At 44.1% G+C, this 24,626-nt stretch overlaps 1 protein-coding gene across 1 annotated transcript in view; it reads left to right on the forward strand.

The window, feature by feature from the left end:
- Positions 1–24,626, forward strand: part of denr (density-regulated protein) — a 41,705-nt gene that overhangs the window by 11,601 nt on the left and 5,478 nt on the right. Inside the window, exons 3-7 of the mRNA XM_070886336.1 lie at positions 445–464; positions 3,675–3,759; positions 8,590–8,667; positions 12,051–12,167; positions 15,228–15,367. Of these exons, the coding sequence (XP_070742437.1) occupies positions 445–464; positions 3,675–3,759; positions 8,590–8,667; positions 12,051–12,167; positions 15,228–15,367 (440 nt within the window). The remainder of the gene's footprint in view (positions 1–444; positions 465–3,674; positions 3,760–8,589; positions 8,668–12,050; positions 12,168–15,227; positions 15,368–24,626) is intronic.

Genomic DNA, 24,626 nt, shown 5'->3' on the forward strand with positions numbered 1-24,626 from the left:
TAGTCAACAGGTAAAACATTTTCGCCTATAGTGATCACAAAATTGGCTGTTTTCACTGTTAAGAAGTAGCTCTTTTTACAGTACCAGTTCTGAAAATAGATTTTAAATCTATCTTATGAAAATTAATGTATCCAGGAAAATACTTACTAAGTCACTTGCACTACACGTGCCATCTCTCAATTAAACCTCAAGTGGAAGGCTTTTTTCTTTAAACTGCATTTGCTAATACCTGTAAAGCTGTATATTTACAGCATATTCTAACTTTATTTAATTTGCGCAGCTTTTGATTTTTTTTTATCAGTTCAGTTAATGGCTTTAATTGTATGAAAGGATTTTTAAGATTATACTTGTTCCAAAATTTCATAAAATTAAGTTTTTGGCTAAAAAATATGCTTAAGTTTTTGTTCATTGTTCTGAAAAGTTATTTTTTTTTCCTGTTTCTAGTCTGTTCATTGCCAACAGAGGTAAGTGCAATTCTTTACATCTTCTAGTTACTTTCTCCCCTTTTTGTTTTTCCCTTTTAATTTATCACTTTTTTCTTTGCTTTACTTTGAATTAAATACTATGGTACTTATCTTTTATAATGTCATATTTGAGCTCCTCTTGATTTAGGTGGTGTCAGTACACAGGACTCTACAGTTCATGTACTCTACAGCTGCAGTACTTGGACGAAAAGGTAAGTATAGGAAGGAGTACTTTTGAAGTCAATTATTCACCCCCATCACAAATGACATTTTAAAAAAAAAAACATTACAACTTTGGGGATATTTAATGCTTCGTGTAATTTCCTCTCCATTGTGGAAATGACTTCTTTTCAGTCGGGAATCATTCAGCTGACGTCAATTACACAGCCATCAGTGAATGACTCGATAGTTCATAACTCAAGCTTGAATATATGTCTGAAGGTATTCTTGCCAGGAAGATTTGGTGCCAGATGAGTGCTACAGTGTACACAGCCAGTATAGGAATTTGAAGACTGGAATATTTAGAGATTAGCATTCAAGACCAGAAAAAAAACATTGATCAATGAAGACACTCATTGATGTTCCACCTAATGTGAGTCAGATCTCCCGTTTAATGTATGTTTACTAGCTCTGCTGAGTGGATGGAACTTGCAATATTGAGTCTCCGCAGAAGAAGGGAAATTGTACGAAATTTCAAATTTCACTTTATTTTTATTTGCCAAGATTTTGGGGAGCGGGTGCTTATCATTCGAAGTGCTCATGACTTCATGCTCACAAGTCATGGTCAATGCCATTAGTTGGAGCTGCATCATATCTTAAAAGTAAAGATATAGAAAGGTGGATTTAACATACCTTGAACATTATCTTCAAAAAGTAGCTCCAGTAATTAAATGGGAGATCTGATGTCTTGATGAAATATTAATAAATGATCTTCTTGATGTTTGGGTGTCCTTTTTGGTCTTCTTCCTCCTCCACCTCCTCCTCCTCCACCACCTCCTCTATTCTTATGTACGAAAATAAAAATCTAGCCAGCATGCAATTCAGATCTTCAAAGCCGCCTTGTCCCAATTGAATTTAAGTCTAAACTGATGCCTCCAAACTTACTAGTCACAATAATGTGTGTAAAGGTGTATGTAATAGATTATATTTCCTGGTGTCCTGCTTCAGGCCTCATTCTATGTCCTAGTTTTTAGAGAATACTAGAAATCGGTATTGTAATTAACCAAGATGTTTACTCCAATGAAGCAGTGAGAGCAGCAATTCCAAAAATAATCCTTTGCTCATTGACTTAATTTTATATGTATAGGTGCTGCATTAACAAATTGCTTGCACATTCTCATTAACAATCTGCAGACGTCTCCTGGTTTCACAGCTTTCACATGTGATCAGTTTATTCAAAGCTACATAGTAAGGCATATGATGAATACCCCAAAAGAGCAGGCTTCATATCTATGGATTATTCATTCCGCTCTACTTTATTTGTGTAACTGTAGTAGTGTTGTACTTACATCGCTCCATTCTGTGAATAGATGATTTCTAGGAATACAAGTTTAAAAAATATATATATAGGAAGTCAGGAGTAAGAACGTTTTGACTGTAAAGCTAGTAGTTTTGTGCAGTAAATTATCAGGGAAGGCCATTGAAGCGAATAGCAGGAATGAGTCCAAGAGGCAATTGGAATATGTTTGTGGACAGAGGGATTGACGAATATGGTGAGAAGAGGAGCCGCTGGTCTTGGCCTCTTAAAAGGGAGAGGTTTGCTGGGTTCAATGGCTTTTCATTGTTCTTAAAAATCTTACATTTTGATTTTATTAGTTATATGAAATTTCTTTGGTTTTAGATCAAAATAGTTCTGTAATTATACATTCATATTTACTTCTTTTACTTTTCAATCATGATAAAAAGTTGTTTAACTCATGACTTCAGTCATCCACAAAGTACTTTATTTTCTTTTTTACCTTCTGTCTTATCTAGTTAAGAAAAGTTTATGTATTCATAAGTGTTTAATATCACTTAGGATACATGAAATGCAACTATTGTAATTTTCCAATTATACTTGCATTCATTCACAACTCATTGTTACCATGTTAATTTATACTGATGTATTTCTTGTGGTCATCTACGTTGCCTATTTTCTGTCACTAGGGGGTCAGCAATGTTCCTTTTAAAGCTTACACCATTGAGTAGTAAGCAGGCGATGTGGAATCTTAATAACTTTTTAGAACATCGATAACTGTGCTCTACTGAATCTGAGATGGCAGATATTTGTTTAAGACATGCAGATTTCCAAAATTTTGGAACAATTGTACTGACTAAGTGGTGAGGGGAGGGCACGGTTGCCTAAAACGTCAACATCCATAAACGCTAATAAGTTATAGCAGGATCCCCAATTAGGTTGTGACTTTTCATTGCTTTATAGTAAATGATGGTTTACAGTGCTGTTTGCTGCTCTGTTTCTTCCTTCATCACGGCTTCTGATCTAGCTTAATGGGGAAACTAATAACGAGTGTTCAGAAGAGCCCTCGTACATAATCAGCCCAAAGGTGACTTTAATGTTCTTGCAGTAATTTATTTCATCTGATCTTGTGTTGAGACCAAACAAAATCCCAGTTGAATTTTGAGTTCCTGTTACACTAGCCCAGATGTTTAATTCTGGGGAACACATCATCAATGAGTGGTCATTTTAAAGCCTCTACCTACCCATAGCGCAAATTAAAAAGTGCAAACAACACTGTAAAACTCTATACAGTAACTCAAATGTTATTTCAGTCCAGTTCCTAATCCATAAATCCACACCATATCAAAAATGAAAATCAACCGGACTTAAGTTGTACTCTGGCTGTTGTGCAATACATTCTGAATCCTATTAGTCACACTTGAATCAAACTGGTGAGGCAGTAGCAGAATATTAGCCCAAGGACCTCATTTATGAGTTTTGGCATAATCTGCTACTCTGACTCTCATAAGTTGCAGCATCCATTGGTTCTTCCCAGGGTTATATGGTACTGTCTAATGTGCCACACTGATGGTAGACCAATGTTTATTAGTATATTTTTTGTCACACTGTCAACATTGTTTACTTGTACAGGTATACATAATTTATCCTTCAAGACTTGCAGTGATAGACAGAAAGAAAGTCTCTCTGAAAGGGAAACATTCATGAACTCAGTTATGTTCTTCCAATGATTATATACATGTGCTTTCTTACAGTATTGTGAATACATGCCCCAGTATACCAAGTGCAGACAATGGCTGGAAAAGAATTGCCCAGAGGAATTTGCAAAACTAAGTATAGGTAACAAAAGGAAAAAAAATCTTGTATAATATATTTCGGTGTATGCTTCAGGATGTGCATGCTGAGTCTTCTGGGAAGCTGCAGAATTAAGTTCATTCTGTATTTTGCAACAGAACATCATTTTCCTACCATCTTATTAGTGGTCCATGTGATGTGTACAGCATCCCCTGGGGAGGTATTAATTCAGCTCTACATTCTCCTGCAGTGCTGTTACATTTTAAGGTATTCCCTGGCCATACTACCTCCAGTCACAATAATATGTTACTCTGGCTTAAACAAAAGGTAAAGTGAGAAAAATGACAGACTGGAAAGGACCAGCTTGTCCATTGAGCCTGTCCCATGCTATCATGCTGCAACTGAGCATCATTGTCCCCAGTGCCCCCATCCAACAGCCTGGGAGACGCAACAATCAGAGCGAAAAATCATAGACCAATTCAGTGAAAAAAATGTGGTAATTTTTTTTTTAACTGCTATGTATTTGTTTTAAAACAAAGGTGAAAAGAGTTTAATTTCTTTTTTTAAACTGCATTTTCACCAATCCAAAGAAGAGGCATATAAATTGGCCAGAAAAAGCAGCAAACCTGAGGACTGGGAGAAATTTAGAATTCAGCAGAGGAGGACAAAAGGTTTAATTAGGAGGGGGAAAATAGAGTAAGCTTGCAGGGAACATAAAAACTGACTGCAAAAGCTTCTATAGATATGTGAAGAGAAAGATTAGTGAAGACTAATGTAGGTCCCTTGCAGTCAGAATCAGGTGAATTCATAATGGGGAACAAGGAAATAGCAGACCAATTCAACAAATACTTTGGTTCTGTCTTCACTAAGGAAGACACGAATAATCTCCCGAAAATAATAGGGGACCGAGGGTCTAGCGAGAAGGAGGAACTGAAGGAAATCCTTATTAGTCAGGAAATTGTGATAGGGAAATTGATGGGATTGAAGGCCGATAAATCCCCAGGGCCTGATAGTCTGCATCCCAGAGTACTTAAGGAAGTGGCCCTAGAAATAGTGGATGCATTGGTGGTCATTTTCCAACATTCTATAGACTCTGGATCAGTTCCTATGGATTGGAGGTAGCTAATGTAACCCCACTTTTGAAAAAGGAGGGAGAGAGAAAACAGGGAATTATAAACTGGTTAGCCAGACATCGCTAGTGGGGAAAATGTTGGAATCAATTATTAAAGATGTAAGAGGAGCGCATTTGGAAAGCAGTGACAAGATCGGTCCAAGTCAGCATGGATTTATGAAAGGGAAATCATGCTTGACAAATCTCCTAGAATTTTTTGAGGATGTAACTAGTAGAGTGGACAAGGGCGAACCAGTGGATGTGGTGTATTTGGACTTTCAAAAGGCTTTTGACAAGGTCCCACACAAGAGATTAGTGTGCAAAATTAAAGCATATGGTATTGAGGGTCATGTATTGACATGGATAGAGAACTGGTTGGTAGACAGGAAGCAAAGAGTAAGAATAAACGGGTCCTTTTCAAAATGGCAGACCGTGACTAGTGGGGTACTGCAAGGTTCAGTACTGGGACCCCAGCTAGTTACAATATACATTCAATTCCTTTGTCTAAAATCATTAATGTAATAGCTCCAAGTTTGCAGATGACACTAAGTTGGGTGGCAGTGTGAGCTGTGAGGAGGATGCTAAGAGGCTACAGGGTGACTTGGACAGGTTAGGTGAGTGGGCAAATGCATGGCAGATGCCGTATAATGTAGATAAATGTGAGGTTATCCACTTTGGTGGCAAAAACAAGAAGGCATAATATTATCTGAATGGTGACAGATTAGGAAAAGAGGAGGCGCAAAGAGACCTGGGTGTCATGGTATATCAGTCATTGAAAGTTGGCATGCAGGTACAGCAGGCGGTGAAGAAGGCAAATAGCATGTTGGCCTTCAAAGCGAGAGGATTTGAGTATAGGAGCAGGGAGGTCTTACTACAGTTGTACAGGGCCTTGGTGAGGCCATACCTTGAATATTGTGTACAGTTTTGGTCTCCTGATCTGAGGAAGGACATTCTTGCTATTGAGGGAGTGCAGCGAAGGTTCACCAGACTGATTCCCGGGAAGGCAGGACTGACAAATGAAGAAAGACTGGATCGACTAGGCTTATATTCACTGGAATTTAGAAGAATGAGAGGGGATCTCATAGAAACATATAAAATTCTGATGGGATTGGACAGGTTAGATACAGGAAGAATGTTCCCGATGTTGGGGAAGTCCAGAACCAGGGGACATAGTCTAAGGATAAGGGGCAAGCTATTTAGGACCGAGATGAGGAGAAACTTCTTAACTCAGAGAATTGTGAACCTGTGGAATTCTCTACCATAGAAAGTTGTTGAGGCCAGTTCGTTAGATATATTCAAAAGGGAACTAGATGTGACCCTTACGGCTAAAGGGATCAAAGGGTATGGAGAGAAAGCAGGAATGGGGTACTGAAGTTGCATGATCAGTTATGATCATATTGAATGGTGGTGCAGGCTCAAATGGCCTACTCCTGCACCTATTTTCTATGTTTCTATAAGGGCGGTGAACCTGTGGTGGCCAAGTCACTGAATATATTTAAGAGGGAGATTGATAGATTTCTAGAAACAAAAGGCATCAAGTGGTATGGGGAAAAAGTGGGAATATGGTGTTGAGATAGAGGATCAGCCATGATCATATTGAATGGAGGTGCAGACTCGAAGGGCCGAATGGCCTACTATTGCTCCTATTTTCTATGTTTCTATAACATTGTACCAAGAATGAAATGACTCGTATAACATTGTGCATTTCAACAGAGACTGCATTATTTATGGAGAATATTGTGCTTCTAGTACAAAATAACCATTCTTTTCTCTATACGTAATGTAAAACCTGACTTTCGTGTTCAGGAAATAGCTGGTCACTTTGACACGTGAAGCCATGGAAAGTTTATTTCAACGTTGTTGATTAACGGAATAAACTGTGACTTAGTATCTGTAATACCATTACTCGATGGAACCTCTGCTGGTGCATCTTTTATAGCTATAGTATGTAAAATTTATTCTTATTAATAAGGTCTAACTCCATTGTAACAAATAACCCAAAACCAATCTTGATTTTTTTTTGTCTTTTCTGAATCGTCAATTTGATCAGACTGGTACCCAAAATAGATATGTAGTGCAAAAGGATGTTTATCACAGATCAACTATATAGATTACTTAGATCTTGGAACATAGAAACATGGTGTTTTCCTAACCAGTCTCTTAGTTTTCATCCTCTGTTGCATCAACATCCTTTCTATAATGTGGAGCTCAAACTGCACATAATCTTCCAACAGTACCCTTACTAAGATTTTATATAGATTCATAATTGTATCTTGACTGTTATATTCTATGGGGAGAAATTCAACTTGGCTTTCGCCTGTTTCTCAGGCATAAAATGAAGCCATGGAAAGTTGTTGGGTTTCTGGTCCTGCACATTTCAGGTTGTGACCTCCCGTGTCAAATCTGCCCTGTAAGTGAGCCGAAGCAGGCACCTTTTTGGTGTCCCTGCCCGCCTGCAACAGGCTTTAGGCGCCTTGCATATGCGAATCGGTCTCCTAACAATGGTGCAAAATTCATGTACAAATGTGCAGTGTTTACCAGGTCTTGAATGGCCTAACAAGTGATCCTTAAAGGTACACTGTGGGCCGCTCAAGAAATGGCCACAAAACTTTTAACGTTTCATTTCTGGATCCAGGAGTAACAGTAATGCTCGCTCCACAAAAAAAGTGCAGTGTGCTGCCGGTCTAGCCTAGATCTTTCCATTCCTCTAATTTGAGTCTTGAAACTTATCTCCTTTCACTGCTCATTTTCCAATTCTCTGCATTGAACTGCACTGTCACCTATCTTCTGCTCTACTAACCTGTTTATGTTTTCCTATATTCTTCCTCACAATTTGCCATGCTCCCTAACATGGGTTGTTCATCAAACTTCAATATAACGCCTCCTTGTATCTATGGCCAAATAATTCATATAAAAGGAAAACAAAAGACACTGCACAGATTCCTGGGTAGCACCATTTGTCACATCCTGCCAATCTGAAAAACATCTATTTAATCCTCTTGGGTTTCTGGCCTATACCAATCCCTTTATCACCTTAATAGTGTCTTTGTTTTCAATTTCAAATTGCACCTTATCAAATACCTTTTGAATGTACATACAATGTCCATCAGAGTCCCTTAGTTATACATCCTGTAATTTTCTCCAAAAAAAATTCAATTAACTTAGTCAAGCATGACCTGACCCTTTCAGATCTATGTTGACTGTTCCTGATTAGCCCAAGTGTGCACTAATTCATCCCATATTATAACTCTAGAAGTTTACCCACAGCAGAGGCAAGACTAATAGGCCTAGAATTTCCTGGTTTATCCTTTTCCCTTTCTTGAATGGGGGTGTAACATTTGCTATCCTCTAGTTCATTGGCATAATTCCCGTTTACAACTAATACATCTTCCCCAACCTCCTTCAGTGTTCTGGGATGCATAACATCTGGACCTGGTGACTTCTATTTATAGTACAGTAACTTTTGTAAGAGTATATTTTTGAATCTTTAGTTCCAACAGTGGCTCTTCCCAATCTTCTGAAACTCCTATACTTCTACTTTCACCTTCCTCTGATGAAAGTAGTTATTTAATGTTTGTTTTCATTTACTGCCCGTTACATGAGCAGTCTTGACCAGCGAGACCATGCCACAAGGTGTATGAATGAAAATCGGGGACCTATATCTGAAATTATTTTTATAAATCATCTGCTTTCATCATGGTTAGCCCTTGTTTCTCATTTTCAATAAGAATTCAACAGATTACTTCAATTTTTTTAAAAAACAGATCAATGCCCACAGCAAGATGCAGGAGGGGGTGAGCCGTCAGTAGGAGAGGAAGAAGAAAAGAAGAAACAAAGACGAGGTTACTGTGTTTTTATTTTCATTTTCATAATTTAAAAAAAATAGCCTGATTTGTGGGAACGAACTGCATTTAGCACTCTATCTTAGTTAGCCATTGAAGCTGAATTTTTCAAAAAATGTACTTGCCTTTAAGTATTTCTGCAAGTCTAACTTAACTAAGTACCTATCTCATTAGCTTAAATTTTTGCAAGGAATGTGACTGGTCCTTAGTTAAGTAATTGATGGGAATAAGAGTCATATCATGGTTATAGAATTATATAATGGTTACTGGGTGAGATGGACATTTTAACAGTTCAATGTGCATTACTGGTATAGCAGATCACTTTCCTAAATATGTAAGTAATTTGAAACATTCATTGAATTTAATTGTAACTGTCCACCCAAAAATATTTTTAGAATTTTAATATATTCCCCATGTATGCAGATTATTGAACACATTCTATCAGGTACACAAACTTTATTTGCCCTTTCCAAGTGCTCTCATGCCCTATTGCCTGCATTCCAGACTTTTTTGATTTTTTTTCTACCAGTAGCACAGATCTAACTGAGCAGCTACAGGTACCAGAGGCTATGGGAGTTTTGGGGGCCAGGAAACCATCCAGTAACTGGTGCAATTATTAGTAACCAGTTGATTACCTACAGCTGCTTCAACAATGACCTTCCCTCCATCATAAGGTCAGAAGTGGGGATGTTTGCTGATGATTGCAGTATTCAGTTCCATTTGCAACTCCTCAGAAAATGAAGCAGTCCATGCCCGCGTACAACAAGACCTGGCGACATTCAGACTTGGGCTGATAAGGGGCAAGTAACATTCGTACTACACAAGTGCCAAGCAATGACCATAAGAACATAAGAAATAGGAACAGGAGTAGGCCGTATGGCCCCTCGAGCCTGCTCCGCCATTCAATAAGATCATGGCTGATCTGATCATGGACTCCGCTCCACTTCCCCGCCCGCTCCCCATAACCCCTTATCCCCTTAACCCCTTATCCCCTTATCGTTTAAGAAACTGTCTATTTCTGTCTGAAATTTATTCAATGTCCCAGTTTCCACAGCTCTCTGAGGCAGTGAATTCCACAGATTTACAACCCTCAGAGAAGAAATTTCTCCTCATCTCTGTTTTAGACCATCTCCAACAAGCAAGAGTCTAACCACCTGCCCTTGATTTCAAATGCTTTACCATCGCCGAATCTCCTACCATCAATGTCCTGGGGGTCACCATTGACCAGAAACTTAACTGGACCAACCGCATAAATACTGTGGCAACAAGAGCAGATCAGAGGCTGGGTATTCTGCGGCGAGTGTCTCACCTCCTGACTCCCTAAAGCCTTTCCACCATCTACAAGACACGAGTCAGGAGTGTACTCTCCACTTGCCTAGATGAGTGCAGCTCCAACAACACACAAGAAATTCGACACCATCCAGGACAAAGCAGCCCACTCGATTGGCACCCCATCCACCACCTTCAACATTCACTCCCTCCACCACCGTGGCTGTAGTGTGCACCATCTATAAGATGCACTGCAGCAACTCGCCGCGGACTCTTTGCAGCACTTCCCAAACCCGCAACCTCTACCATCTAGAAGGATATGGGCAGCAGGGGCATGGGAGCACCATCACCTGCAACTTTCCCTCCAAGTCACACACCATCATGACTTGGAAATATATCGCCGTTCCTTCATTGTTGGGTCAAAATCTTGTTGGAGATGGTCTAAAACAGAGATGTCGAGAAATTTCTTCTCTGAGGGTTGTAAATCTGTAGAATTCACTGCCTCAGAGAGCTGTGGAAGCTGGGACATTGAATACATTTAAGTCAGAAATAGACAGTTTCTTAAACGATAAGGGGTTATGGGAAGTGGGCAGGGAAGTGGAGCTGAGTATGATCTTATTGAATGGCGGAGCAGGCTCGAGGGGCCATACGGTCTACTCCTGTTTCTATTTCTTATGTTCTTATGGTCATTGCTTGCCACTTGTGTAGTGCGAATGTTACTTGCCCCTTATCAGCCCAAGTCTGAATGTCGCCAGGTCTTGTTGTATGCAGGCATGGACTGCTTCATTTTCTGAGGAGTTGCAAATGGAACTCAACTCCTTAACAGTACTGTGGGAGTACCTTCACCACAAGAATTGCAGCGGTTCAAGAAGGTGACTCGCTATCACCACCTCGAGATAAATACCTTGCTAGCGATGCCCACATCTCAAAAAAAAAAATTTTACATTCTTACATTAATGTCAAAACATATCATTTCCTATTTGGATATGGTCACCTTAAGACAGCTGTATTCTGACTCGGTTTTCTGTTCTGCAGCTACTTTGGCTTCCTGTTAAATATCACAGCTAATGTGTTAACCCGTGGAAGACTGCAGCAACATCTCTGCAAAACAAAACTCACAAAGAAAATAATTCTGAATCAAATGTTATAGGCTTCCACACATTTTCCAATTGTCAAGATTCAAGGAGAATTTTTATCTAATTGTCACTTAATCTGATGGCATCACAAATGGGGATTGTTGGCAGAAGGCAGCTCTTATTCACCGTGTTACTATATCTGAATTTTATGTTGCTAAAGTTATAATGCAAGCCCAAGAGACAAGCCTGCGGATATATCTCTCTCTCTCTCATTTGCGTGCATTTAGACCAGGACAGCTGAGGCCAATGGCTCTTGTGCCCACAGTCACCAGCAACCCTTCCACACATACGATGTCAAACCTCTTCGCCACTCAGCCGGCTCCCTCACATCCAATGCTGAAGAGGTTCAACATTTAGTATATTCAACACCGAGATCGTTAGATTTTTGGATACTATGGGAATCACGGGATATGGGGGTAGTGCGGGAAAGTGGAATTGAGATAGAAGGATCAGCCGTGATCTTGAATGGTGGAGCAGGCTCGAAGGGCCGAATGGCCTACTCCTATTTCTTATGTTCTTGTATTTGGGACTGCACAACAATTCATGTGAACTTACAATAAATTATTTTTTACGGCATTACAGAAGTTCTGGATATGTTGACTCCTTCAAAAGAAATTTTGCATGAAATATTCTTCATTCATCTCCATTTTCTTTTTAAAAAGTAGTTTAGAAATTCAACAAAGATCACCAATGTGTCATACTCCTGGCCTTTAAATATGTTTAGTTAATATATGATGTACACAGTGTGCTTTACACATGGAAGCCGACTTCTTGAGTGGCAATATGTATAACTTTAAATGTCAAATGAAGATGCAGAACATAATTCCATAACTGTGATCATCTCAAAAATATGTCAGACTTTCTTTGTATGCTTGTTAAATTACCACGTGTGATCTATGCAAAGCAAGAAAAGCCTGAGGGATTGTGTGCTATTTTGACAAATATGTTCTAAATAAATGTTAAAATATTATTTTTAAGGTGGCAGAGGTATAATTAAACAAAAAAAGAAGACAGCACCCCAAAAGGTTACAATAGCCAAAATTCCAAGAGCAAAAAAGAAATATGTAACGAGAGTCTGCGGCCTTGCAACTTTCGGCAAGTATTTAATGTTACTTTGTTTTACTTTTGACTTTTTCTTGCATTATGGGGAGCATGAAAAATATGAATGGGGATATTCCACAGGTTGTATCCTTTCCTATTTACTATAGCTTGCTTTTCCCCGGTCTAAAATTCATAATTTAATATGGGTGGGAAAGTGGAGTTGCAGTCGATGATCAGCCATGATCTTATTGGGCCCAAGTTTCCACAAGAAAAAAAACAGGTGCCCCTCCGAGCTGGGCGCCCGTTTTTCGCGCCTAAAACGGCGCCTAAAAAAAAATCCTCGGTATTCTCCACCTACTTACAGGTCCTGTGGCCGTCGGCGCAGCCAGCACGAGCTGTGCGGGGGGCGGAGCCAGGTCCCGGCGCTGAAAACAGTGCCGGGACCTCTGCACATGCGCGCTACAGTCGGCACGCAAGTGCAGTAGCTCCAGGCGCCGAACTGTGTAGGAGGGGCCCGAAGCACGCAGCCCCTAGCCCTGGCCCAATGGCCTCACTGGGGCTGCTTGAATGAGTCTCCTCCCAAGGCCAGCTCCTGCTCCCCGCCCGACCAGACCCGACACTCGCTCCCTCCCCCCGACCCAACCCGACACCCGCTCCCCGCCCCGCCCCGACCCGACACCCGCTCTTCCCCCCCCCCCCCCCCCGGACCCGACCCGACACCCGCTCCCCGACCCGACACCCGCCGCTCCCCCGCCCCGACCCGAGACCCAACACCCCCCGACCCGACCCGAGACCCGCTCTCTTCCCTCCCCCCACCCCCCCCCCCCGACTGACCCGACCCCCCCCCCCCGCTCTCTCTTCCCCCCCCCCTCTCTCTTTCCCTCTCTTTCCCCCCCTCTCTCTCTCTTTCCCCCCCTCTCTCTCCTCCCCTCTCTCTCTTTCCCCCTCTCTCTCTCTTCCCCCCCTCTCTCTCTCTTCCCCCCCTCTCTCTCTCTTTCCCCCCCTCTCTCTCTCTTTCCCCCCCTCTCTCTCTCTTTCCCCCCCTCTCTCTCTCTTTCCCCCCCTCTCTCTCTCTTTCCCCCCTCTCTCTCTCTTTCCCCCCCCTCTCTTCTCTTTCCCCCCCTCTCTCTCTCTTTCCCCCCCTCTCTCTCTCTTTCCCCCCCTCTCTCTCTTCCCCCTTCCCCACTCTCTCTCTTCCCCCCTCCTCTCTCTTTCCCCCCTCTCTCTCTTCCCCCCCTCTCTCTCTCTTCCCCCTCTCTCTCTCTTTCCCCCCCTCTCTCTCTCTTTCCCCCCCTCTCTCTCTCTTCCCCCCCTCTCTCTCTCTTTCCCCCCTCTCTCTCTCTTTCCCCCCCTCTCTCTCTCTTTCCCCCTCTCTCTCTCTTTCCCCCCCTCTCTCTCTCTTTCCCCCCTCTCTCTCTCTTTCCCCCCCTCTCTCTCTCTTTCCCCCCCTCTCTCTCTCTTTCCCCTCCTTCCCCCTCTCTCTCTCTTTCCCCCCCTCTCTCTCTCTTTCCCCCCCTCTCTCTCTCTTTCCCCCCCTCTCTCTCTCTTTCCCCCCTCTCTCTCTCTTTCCCCCCTCTCTCTCTCTTTCCCCCCTCTCTCTCTCTTTCCCCCCTCTCTCTCTCTTTCCCCCCCTCTCTCTCTCTTTCCCCCCCTCTCTCTCTCTTTCCCCCCTCTCTCTCTCTTTCCCCCCCTCTCTCTCTCTTTCCCCCCCTCTCTCTCTCTTTCCCCCCCTCTCTCTCTCTTTCCCCCCCCCCCCTCTCTCTCTCTTTCCCCCCCCCTCTCTCTCTCTCTTTCCCCCCCCCTCTCTCTCTCTTTCCCCCCCCCTCTCTCTCTCTTTCCCCCCCCTCTCTCTCTCTTTCCCCCCCCCTCTCTCTCTCTTTCCCCCCCCTCTCTCTCTCTCTTTCCCCCCCCCTCTCTCTCTTTCCCCCCCCCTCTCTCTCTCTTTCCCCCCCCTCTCTCTCTCTTCCCCCCCCCCTCTCTCTCTCTTTCCCCCCCCCCCCTCTCTCTCTTTCCCCCCCCCTCTCTCTCTTTCCCCCCCCCTCTCTCTCTTTCTCCCCCCCCCCTCTCTCTCTTTCCCCCCCCCTCTCTCTCTCTTTCCCCCCCCCTCTCTCTCTCTTTCCCCCCCCTCTCTCTCTCTTTCCCCCCCCCCTCTCTCTCTCTTCCCCCCCCTCTCTCTTCCCCTCTCTCTCTCTTTCCCCCCCTCTCTCTCTCTTTCCCCCCCCCTCTCTCTCTCTCTTTCCCCCCCCCTCTCTCTCTCTCTTTCCCCCCCCCTCTCTCTCTTTCTCCCCCCCCTCTCTCTCTCTTTCTCCCCCCCCCCCTCTCTCTCTCTTTCTCCCCCCCCCCCTCTCTCTCTCTTTCTCCCCCCCCCCCTCTCTCTCTCCTTCTCCCCCCCCCCTCTCTCTCTCTCTCTCTCTCTCTCTCTCTCTCTCTCTCTCTCTCTCTCTCTCTCTCCCAGCGGCACGAATGTCTGCAGAATTCTCCCTGGCTGAAGCACTTTCACACAGGTCGGAAGATGGTTTATTTAATCTTTTCTTGGCTTATAAATGTTTATTCAGGTTGGATTTATTTGTAGAAGTATAAATAAGGATTTATTGTCGAATTTAATGAGTTCCCTTTCCCCCCACCTCGTTCTGGACGCCTAATTTGTAACCTGCGCCTGATTTTTTAATGTGTAGAACAGGTTTTTTCAGTTCTACAAAAATCTTCACTGGCTCCATTCTACTTTAGTTTGGAGTACATTTTCACTCTGGAAACTTTCAAATCAAGACACGCCCCCTTTTGAAGAAAAAATTCTGTTCTAAACTAGAACTGTTCTACCTGACTAGAACTGCAGAAAAAAAATGTGGAGAATTGCGATTTCTAAAATAGTCCGTTCTCCACCAGTTGCTCCTAAAAAATCAGGCGCGAATCATGTGGAAACTTGGGCCCATTGAGTGGCGGAACAGGCTCGAGTCTGCTCCTCCTAATTTTTATGTTCTTAGAACAAACTGACTCAGAGCTAGATTAAACTCTAAATTAAATGGATGCCCTTCATTCCTGCCAATGTTCTTAACCTGAATTCAACACAAAAACTTGGTTGTATAATTGCCAATGGCTCTTTTTTGTATAAAACAGAGATAGAACTAAAAGAAGCACAGAGATTCTTTGCTCAGAAGTTTTCCTGTGGAGCATCAGTTACAGGAGAAGATGAAATCACAATTCAGGGTGATGTAACAGATGATATTATGGATGTTATTCAAGAAAAATGGCCAGAGGTAAGACGATCCACCTGCCCTGAAACGTATCAGTTTGTATCTTTGAAAACCTGCATTAAAAGTTTTACTTGGAGACTGTTAGGGTTAACTTCAAACCACCACTCGGAGTCCATTAGCCTTAAAGTAAATGCAGTTTTTATTAATACAAGCCGGCAGGGGAGCTATCCTTGAAGGAATGCTCAAAGAAACTGCCAGAGACATCTTATTTTATACAGTTTCAGATGATGGCATTACGTAATTATGCAAGTTACAATTAATACATGCTGATTGATTAATACTTGATTGATTGATTGGTAGGGTGCTTCCTCCAATCTGGCTTCTTTATGCCTTAATTGGTAATTCCAGATACATGGTGTTATGATTCTTTTTATTTATCTCTTATCTTGTTATACAATCAAACTCCATGTTATCTGTGTCTGTGCCTGATTCCCAAGGCCTTTGGTCTATGAATTAGAACATCTTCTCCTCTGTGGAAGGCATCCCACACATACTTACCACAGTCTGAAAAACAGACTGTGGGATCCATTTTAAAAACCTGTTAACTCCATTTTGAAACATCCCAATTATTATTATTAATTGTAATTACGATTTGTAATCTTCCCTTTCAGAGACCTAAGCATCGTTTAAATGCTTGGGTTTGAAGTTGCTAAATTTTCTGAGAGCTGAAGGAAGTTCCCAAGTTACCATGGATGTTCTGTGCCTGCAATTCCTAGAATCTGACTGTGTGTAGTGCAGAAGAATTTCTCGACCTGCATCTTTCGGTGTAACAACTTGGAAGAAATGGGCAGTCTTAGTGATAGAACAGATATGAGGTAGAAAGCTAGAATATAAGTGGGTAGAATTTTATGCTACAGCTATACAAAGCCCTGGTTAGACCACATCTGGAGTACTGTGAGCAGTTCTTGGCACCACATCTTTAGGACGATATATTGGCCTTTAAGGGAGTGCAGCGTAGATTTAACAGAATGATACCTGGACTCTTAAGGGTTAAATTACAAGGAGAAATTATATAATCTAGGATTGTATTCCTTGTAATTTAGAAGGTTAAGGGGTGATTTGATTGAAGTTTTCAGGCTATAAGGTGAACTGATAGGGCAGATAGAGAGAAACTATTACTGCTGGCTGGGGAGTCTAGGACTAGGGGTCATAGCTTAAACATTAGAGTTAGGTTACATTTTGTAACTCTCTTCTGCAAACGGCAATTGATCAATTGTTAATTTTAAATTTTGAGATTGATAGATTTTTGTTAACCAAAGGTATTAAGGGATATGGAGCAAAGGCAGGTATATGGAGTTAGGTCACAGAGCAGCCATGATCTCATTGAATGGCAGAACAGGCTCTAGGGGCTAAATGGCCTACCCCTATTTCTGTGTTCCTATAAAAGGGAAGGTCTGTGATAAGGCATGATGGTGCAAGGCAAAAGAGGGCGATAATGGGACAAGTAAAGAAACAAAAGATGGGAGCTGTAAATGGCAACAGCAGAACCATTACCAGCACCTGCTTTCCAAAAAAATGAATCTTGAGAAGGAGGTAGAGGCGGGTTGTTCGGTGTTGGACGACTGAGGTTTGAGGCTATGGTGGTGGTGGGGAAGATCTCCAAATGAGATGAGGTCAGGGACAGTCTGGAAAATGGTGGGTTGATATTCGGTGGTGAGGTCATTGTCCAGGGGCGGTAGGAAGAGGTGCCGGAGAGTTAGCATTCAGCCCCCCACAAGGATTGAACTTGAGTGAATAAAATGGTGCAAGTTCAGAAGGAAGTAGGTTAAAGTGAGTGGGGTGAGTATAGAAATAAAGAAATTCACAGTGCACAAGGAGGCCGTTTCGGCCCATCGTGTCCACGGCAGCCGACGGAGCCGCACGGCCCTCGGTCAGCAGCGCTGAAGGTTACATATAAACCTATGAACAATGGCGGAAAGGTAAAGAGCACCCAGCCCAACCAGTCCGCCCCACACAACTGCGACACCTCTTAAACTCAAACATTCTACACTCCACCGCAACCGAAGCCATGTGATCTCCTGGGAGAGGCAAAAAACCAGATGAAAAACTCAGGCCAATTCGGCGGGGGGGGAAAAATCTGGGAAAATTCCTCTCCAACCCATCCAGGCGATCAAAACTAGTCCAGGAGATCATCCTGGCCGTATTCGATTCCCTGCAGTACTTACCATCATATCTGCGCTGGCCAACAAGAGGTTCTCCAGTCTAATCCCAATTACCAGCTCTAGGTCCTTAAACCTGCAGATTACGGCACTTTAAGTGCCCATTCAACCATCTTTTAAATGTGGTGAGGATTTCTGCATTCACCACTCTTCCAGGCAGTGAGTTCCAGATCCCCACAACCCTCTGCGTAAAGAAGCCCCTCTCAAATCCCCTCTAATGTACTGGCATGTATAGAGAACTGGTTGGAAGACAGGAAGCAGAGAGTAGGAATAAATGGGTTCTTTTCAGAATGGCAGGCAGTGACTAGTGGGGTACGCAAGGTTCAGTGCTGGGACCCCAGCTATTTACAATATACATTAATGATTAAAACGAAGGAATTGAATGTAATATCTCCAAGTTTGCAGATGACACTAAGCTGGGTGGCAGTGTGAGCTGTGAGGAGGATGCTAAGAGACTGCAGGGTGACTTGGACAGGTTGGAGGAGTGGGCAAATACATGGCAGATGCAATATAATGTGGATAAATGTGAGGTGGTAAAAACAGGAGGACTGATTATTATCAGATTGGCAAAGTGGAAGGTGCAACGAGACCTGGGTGACGTGGTATATCAGTTATTGAAGGTTGGCATACAGGTGCAGCAGGCGGTGAAGAAGGCAAATGGTATGTTGGCCTTCATAGCGAGAGGATTCGAGTATAGGAGCAGGGAGGTCTTACCACAGTTGTACAGGGCCTTGGTAAGGCCACACCTTGAATATTGTGTACAGTTTTGGTCTCCTAATCTGAGGAAGGACATTCTTGCTATTGAGGGAGTGCAGCGAAGATTCACCAGACTGATTCCTGGGATGACAGGACTGACATGAAGAAAGACTGGATCGACTAGGCTTGTATTCAATGGAATTTAGAAGAATGAGAGGGGATCTTATAGAAACATAGAAAATTCTGATGGGATTGGACAGGTTAGATACAGGAAGAATGTTCCCAACGTTGGGGAAGTCCAGAACCAGGGCTCACAGTCTAAGGATAAGGGGTAAGCCATTTAGGACCGAGATGAGGAGAAACTTCTTCACTCAGTGAGTTGTGGGCATGTGGAATTTTCTATCACAGAAAGTTGTTGGGGTCAGTTTGTTAGATATATTCAAAAGGGAGTTAGATGTGGCCCTCACGGCTAAAGGGATCAGGGGGTATGGAGAGAAAGCAGGAATGAGGTACTGAAATGCATGATCAGCCATGGTCATATTGCAGGCTTGAAGGGCTGAATGGTCTACTGCTGCACCTATTTTCTATGTTTCTATGTAAACCTTCCACCAATCACCTTAAAATATGACCCCTCGTAATAGACCCCTCCACCAATGTAAATATGCCCTTGCTATCCACTGTATCCAGGCCCCTCAATATTTTGTACATCTCAATGAGGTCTCCTCTTAACCTCCTTTTCCAATGAGAACAAACCCAGCCTATCTAATCTGTCCTCAAAACTAATATTCTCCATTCCAGGCAGCATCCTACTAAATCTCCTCTGCGCCCTCTCTAGTACAATCACGTCCTTCCTGTAATACGGGACCAGAACTGCACGCAGTACTCCAGCTGTGGCCTAACCAAAGTATTATACAATTTAAGCATTACCTCCCTGCTCTTATATTCTATGCCTCGGCCAATAAAGGCAAGCATTCCGTGTGCCGCCTTAACCACCTTATCCACCTGGCCTGCTACTTTCAGGGATCTATGGACAAGCACTCCAAAGTCACTTTGTTCATCTACACTGTTAAATGACCTATCGCTTAATGTGTATACCTTTTCCTTATTAGCCCTCCCAAAGTGCATCACCTCACACTTCTCTGAATTCAATTCCATTTGCCACTGCTCTGCCCACCTGATCAGTAGATTGATATCTTCCTGCAGCCCATCACTTTCCTCTTCATTATCAACTACACAGCCAATTTTAGAGAAATTGAGACGGCCGATGACAATCCGGCAGTTACCTACAATTAAACTTCAGAGGCTGTGGTTCGGCTGTGAGTCAGGCTGCTGGCACCTTGTGTTATAGGCTGCAGAAAGCTGAGATCTAGTAAGCTCCAAGTTCATAAGGTACACCGTATGTGTGAGCCAGAAATGCCTATAGTACTGAGAACTGTGCTCTTGTCATGAACTGGACTCGTTAAGACCACAGGAAACACATTATTTAGAGCTAGACCCCATAATGCAGTCTTCACATTTATTGCCATCCACAACCTTACTGTGGACGATTCTATTGTAACCTCATCGAGTGCTACATCCACAACTCCCCGCCACCGCCTTCCAAATAGGTCGTTCATCTGACTGTGGCCTCTTGTGCATCCCCTTCCCTTCACCCAACCTGTTAAGTCTTGGATAAGGAATCAGACTAGTTACTGCAAGCTCAAAGTAAGGTGTGACCGTAGCCCTTTATTGCAGATCTCAGAGTGCCTCTCCAACCTGGGAGGCCTCTTTATTTACAGGTGCTCCCAAGGGATTGTGGGATCCCTTGGGACTCCAGGGGATAAGCCCTCTGGTGGTTAGACATGGTAATTGCAGGTTTACATACATAACAACACTTTCTCCGCGCCCCGGCCCCGCCAAAAGTCAATAGTGTAACTATTTACAATGTGAGTCGATCTGGGACCTTCCTTTCCCTGGTTGATCATCTCGGTGCAAATGTTGGTGAGTAGTTTGTTGGGCCTTTGCTGGGCTGCTGTGCAGCTGGCCTTGCTGGACTGCTGGGGATGGTGAGTCATGCTGGGCTGCTGCGGATGATGGGTTCTGCTTTGTGGTCAACCGCTGGGTCGGTTGCCACGTGTGTTTGTGTTGGAGGGTCGAAAAAGGTAGAGTCTATTCTGAGTTGTTCTGGATAGTCCGTAAATCTGAGTTTGGTTTGGTCCAAGTGTTTCTGTAGGTGAGTCCATTTGCGAGTTTGACCACAAACACCCTACTCCCCTCTTTGGCCAAAACAGTGCCAGCAATCCACTTGGGACCTTGTCCATAGTTCAACACAAATACAGGATCATTTACTTCAGTTTCACATGACACATTTGTGCAATCATGATGATATTCTGTCGAAGCCGCATGCTCTCTACCTGTTCATGTAGATCAGGGTGGACTAACGCGAGCCTTGTCTTAAGTGCCATTTTCATGAGCCGTTCAGCGGAAGGGACCCCGGTGAGCGAGTGGGGTCTTGTGCGGTAACTAAGCAGGACTTGGGATAAGCGAGTCTGCAGTGAGCCTTCAGTTACTCTTCAAGCTCTGCTTCATTGTTTGAACTGCTCGTTCTGCCTGACCATTGGACACTGGCTTAAAAAGGGCAGACGTGACATGTTTGACCCCATTGCGGGTCATGAATTCCTGAATTCGGCACTGCTAAAGCACGGCCCATTGTCACTTACAAGGACATCAGGCAGGCCATGCGTGGCAAACACGGCCCGTAGGCTTTCAATGGTGGCAGCAGACGTGCTTGCTGACATTATCACACATTCCATCCACTTGGACTACGCATCTACAACCACTAAAAACATTTTTCCCAAGAATGGGCCTGCATAGTCGACATGAACCCTAGACCACGGTTTGGAGGGTCAAGACCATAAACTTAGTGGCACCTCCCTGGGTGCATTGCTTAACTGCGAGCATGTGTTACATCTGTGCACGCAGGACTCTCAGTCTGCATCAATACCGGGCCACCACACGTGGGATCTGGCTATTGCTTTCATCATTACAATGCCTGAGTGGGTACTGTGGAGATCACTAATGAAAGTGTCCCTGCCCTTTTTTGGCACAACTACCCGATTACCCCATAGGAGGCAGTCTGCCTGGATAGACATTTCATCTTTGCGACGCTGGTACGGCTTTATATCTTCCTGTATCTCTAACGGGACACTAGACCAACTCCCATGGAGCACACAGTTTTTTAATAAGGACAGCAAGGGGTCCTGGCTCGTCCAGGTTCTAATCTGTCGGGTGGTAACAGGTGATTGCTCACTCTCGAATGCTTCCATTACCATAACTAAATCTGCGGGCTGTGCCATCTCCACCCCTGTGGTGGGCAATGGTAGACTACTGAGAGCATCGGCACAATTTTCTGTGCCTAGCCTGTGGCGGATGGCGTAGTTGTATGCGGACAACGTGAGCGCCCATCTCTGGATGCGGGCCGATACATTTGTATTTGTCCCCTTATTTTCAGAAAAGAGGGATATAAGCGGCTTATGGTCGGTTTCCAATTCAAATTTGAGCCCGAACAGAGATTGATGCATTTTCTTTACCCCGTAAACACACGCTAACTCTTCTTTTTCGATCATACTGTAGGCCTCTCGGCCTTAGACAGACTTCTGGATGCATAAGTAACCGGTTGCAATTTCCCAAATTCATTAGCTTGTTGCAATACACACCCGACCCCGTACGACGACGCATCACATGCTAGTACCAAACGTTTACATGGATCGTACAACACAAGCAATTTATTTGAACATAACAGCTTCCTAGCTTTCTCAAAGGCATTTTCTTGGCTTTTACCCCATACCCATTCATCTCCTTTATGCAGTAGACATAGACATAGAAAATAGGTGCAGGAGTAGACCATTCGGCCCTTCGAGCCTGCACCACCATTCAGTAAGATCATGGCTGATCATTCACCTCAGTACCTCTTTCCCGCTTTCTCTCCATACCCCTTGATCCCTTTAGCCGTAAGGGCCATTTCTAACTTCCTCTTGAATATATCCAATGAACTGACATCAACAACTCTCTGCAGTAGGGAATTCCACAGATTAACAACTCTGAGTGAAGAAGTTCCTCCTCATCTCAGTCCATACCCCTTATCCTTAGATTATGTCCCCTGGTTCTGGACGACCCCAACATCGGGAACATTCTTCCTGCATCTAATCTGTCCAGTCCCGTCAGAATTTTATATGTTGCTATGAGATCCCCACTCAGTAAAGAGTGGAGGGGTTCAAACAATGTGTTAAGACCCGGTAAGAAGTTACCAAAATAGTTCAGGAGTCCTAGAAACGACCACAGCTTCTGTGGTCTTGGTGCGTTTTTAATTGCCTCCGTCTTCGAATTGATGGGCCTGATGCTGTCCGCCGCAATTCTTCTCACCAGGAACTCCACTTCAGGCGCCAGGAAAATGCACTTTGAGCGTTTTAGCCTGAGCCCCACATGATTAAGCCAAGTAAGAACCACCTCCAGATTCTGCAGGCGCTTGACGATGTCCCGACCTGTAACCAAGATGTCGTCCTGGAAGACCACGGTGCGCGGGACCGACTTCAGCAAGCTTTCCATGTTCCTCTGAATATCGCCGCAGCAATTAAATCCCAAACAGGCATCTGTTGTAAACGAAAAGACCTTTTATGCGTGTTGATGCAGATGAGGCCTTTCGAAGATTCCTCCAGCTCCTGCGTCATGTAGGCCGAGGTCAAGTCCAGCTTCATGAACGTTTTCCCTCCCGCCAGCGTCGCAACTAGGTCCTCTGCCTTTGGTAGCGGGTATTGATCCTGCAGTGAGAAACTATTGATAGTTACTTTGTAATCACCACAGATTCTGACGGTGCCGTCTCCCTTGAGGACTGGAACAATCGGACTGGCCCACTCATTGAATTCGATCGGCGAAATGATGCCCTCTCATTGCAGCCTGTCCAGCTCGATCACCACCTTCTCTCTCATCATGTAAGGTATCGCTCTCACCTTGTGAGGGATGGGTCGTGCCCCCAGAATCAAATGGATCTGCACTTTGGCTCCTTGGAACTTCCTGATGTCTGGTTCGAACAGCGAGGGGAACTTGCTTGGGACCTGGGTACATGAGGTATCGTCAACAGACGAAAGTGCTCGGACATCGTCCCAGTTCCAGCGTATCTTTCCCAGCCAGCTCCTGCCGAACAGCCTGGAGCCATCGCCCAGTACCACCCAGAGTGGTAAATCGTGCACCGCTCCATCGTAGAAGACCTTTACGGTAGCACTGCCAATTACGGGAATCAGTTCCTTTTGTGTACGTTCTGAGTTTGGTACGAATGGGAGTCAGGCCTGGCCTTGAAGCCTTGTTGCACTACAACTTATCGAAAGTCTTTTTACTCATTATGGACTGGCTTGCGCCCGTGTCCAGCTCCGTGGACACCGGGAGTCCATTTAATTCAACCTTCAGCATTATTGGGGGACACTTTGTGGTAAATGTGTGCACCCCATATACCTCTGCCTCCTCCGCCTGAGGCTCTGGTTCGTCGTGATCCGCCGTGGATCTGTCCTCCTCTGCAACATGGTGGTTTGCAGGGTTTGCAGCTTGCCTGCACATAAGTTGGAGGTATCCCATTGTTCCACAGCCCTTGCAAACATATGCTTTGAAGCGGCATGAATGGAATCGATGATCACCTCCATAGCGCCAACAAGGTGTTAATTGCCTTGTATTCACCACCCTTGATGGCGGACTCTCAGTCATCTGCGGACGTGCAGCTACAGGTGTGTAAGTCCTGCCATGTACATTTCGATTCGAAAACAATGTTACTTTGTTCACACTACTTGCAGCAGCACTAGTGTGCTGGGAAATTTGTTTGGTATTGTCATTGGTGGAGATAAACGCCTGGGCTATCGCTATGGCTATACTCGAGGTTGGGGTCTCTACAGTCAAAAGTTTGCGAAGTATTACTTCATGGCCAATGCCAAGTACAAAGAAGTCCCTGAGCATATGCTCCAAGTGTCCTTCAAATTCGCAATATCCTTCAAGGCGCCTTAACTCGGCGACCTAGTTCGCCACTTCCTGGCCTTCAGGCCTCTTGCACGTGTAGAACCGATACCTCGCCATCAGAACGCTTTCCTTCGGGTTTAGATGCTCCCGGACCAGTGTGCACAACTCATCGTATGACTTGTCTGTGGGTTTTGCTGGAGCGAGCAGATTTTTCAAGAGGCCATGCGTTGGTGCCCCGCAAACGGTGAGGAGGATCGCCCTTCGTTTGGCAGCATTTCCTTCTCCTTCCAGCTCGTTGGCCACGTAGTATTGGTCAAGTCGCTCCGCAAAGGTTTCCCAATCATCTCCCTCCGAAAATTTCTCCAGGATGTCCACAGTTCTCTGCATTGTTGCGTTGGGGTTCATCATCTGTATCTCGTCGCCAGTTGTTA

Source organism: Pristiophorus japonicus, chromosome 8 (genome assembly GCF_044704955.1).
Source record: "Pristiophorus japonicus isolate sPriJap1 chromosome 8, sPriJap1.hap1, whole genome shotgun sequence".
In the NCBI taxonomy this organism is placed as follows: domain Eukaryota; kingdom Metazoa; phylum Chordata; class Chondrichthyes; family Pristiophoridae; genus Pristiophorus; species Pristiophorus japonicus.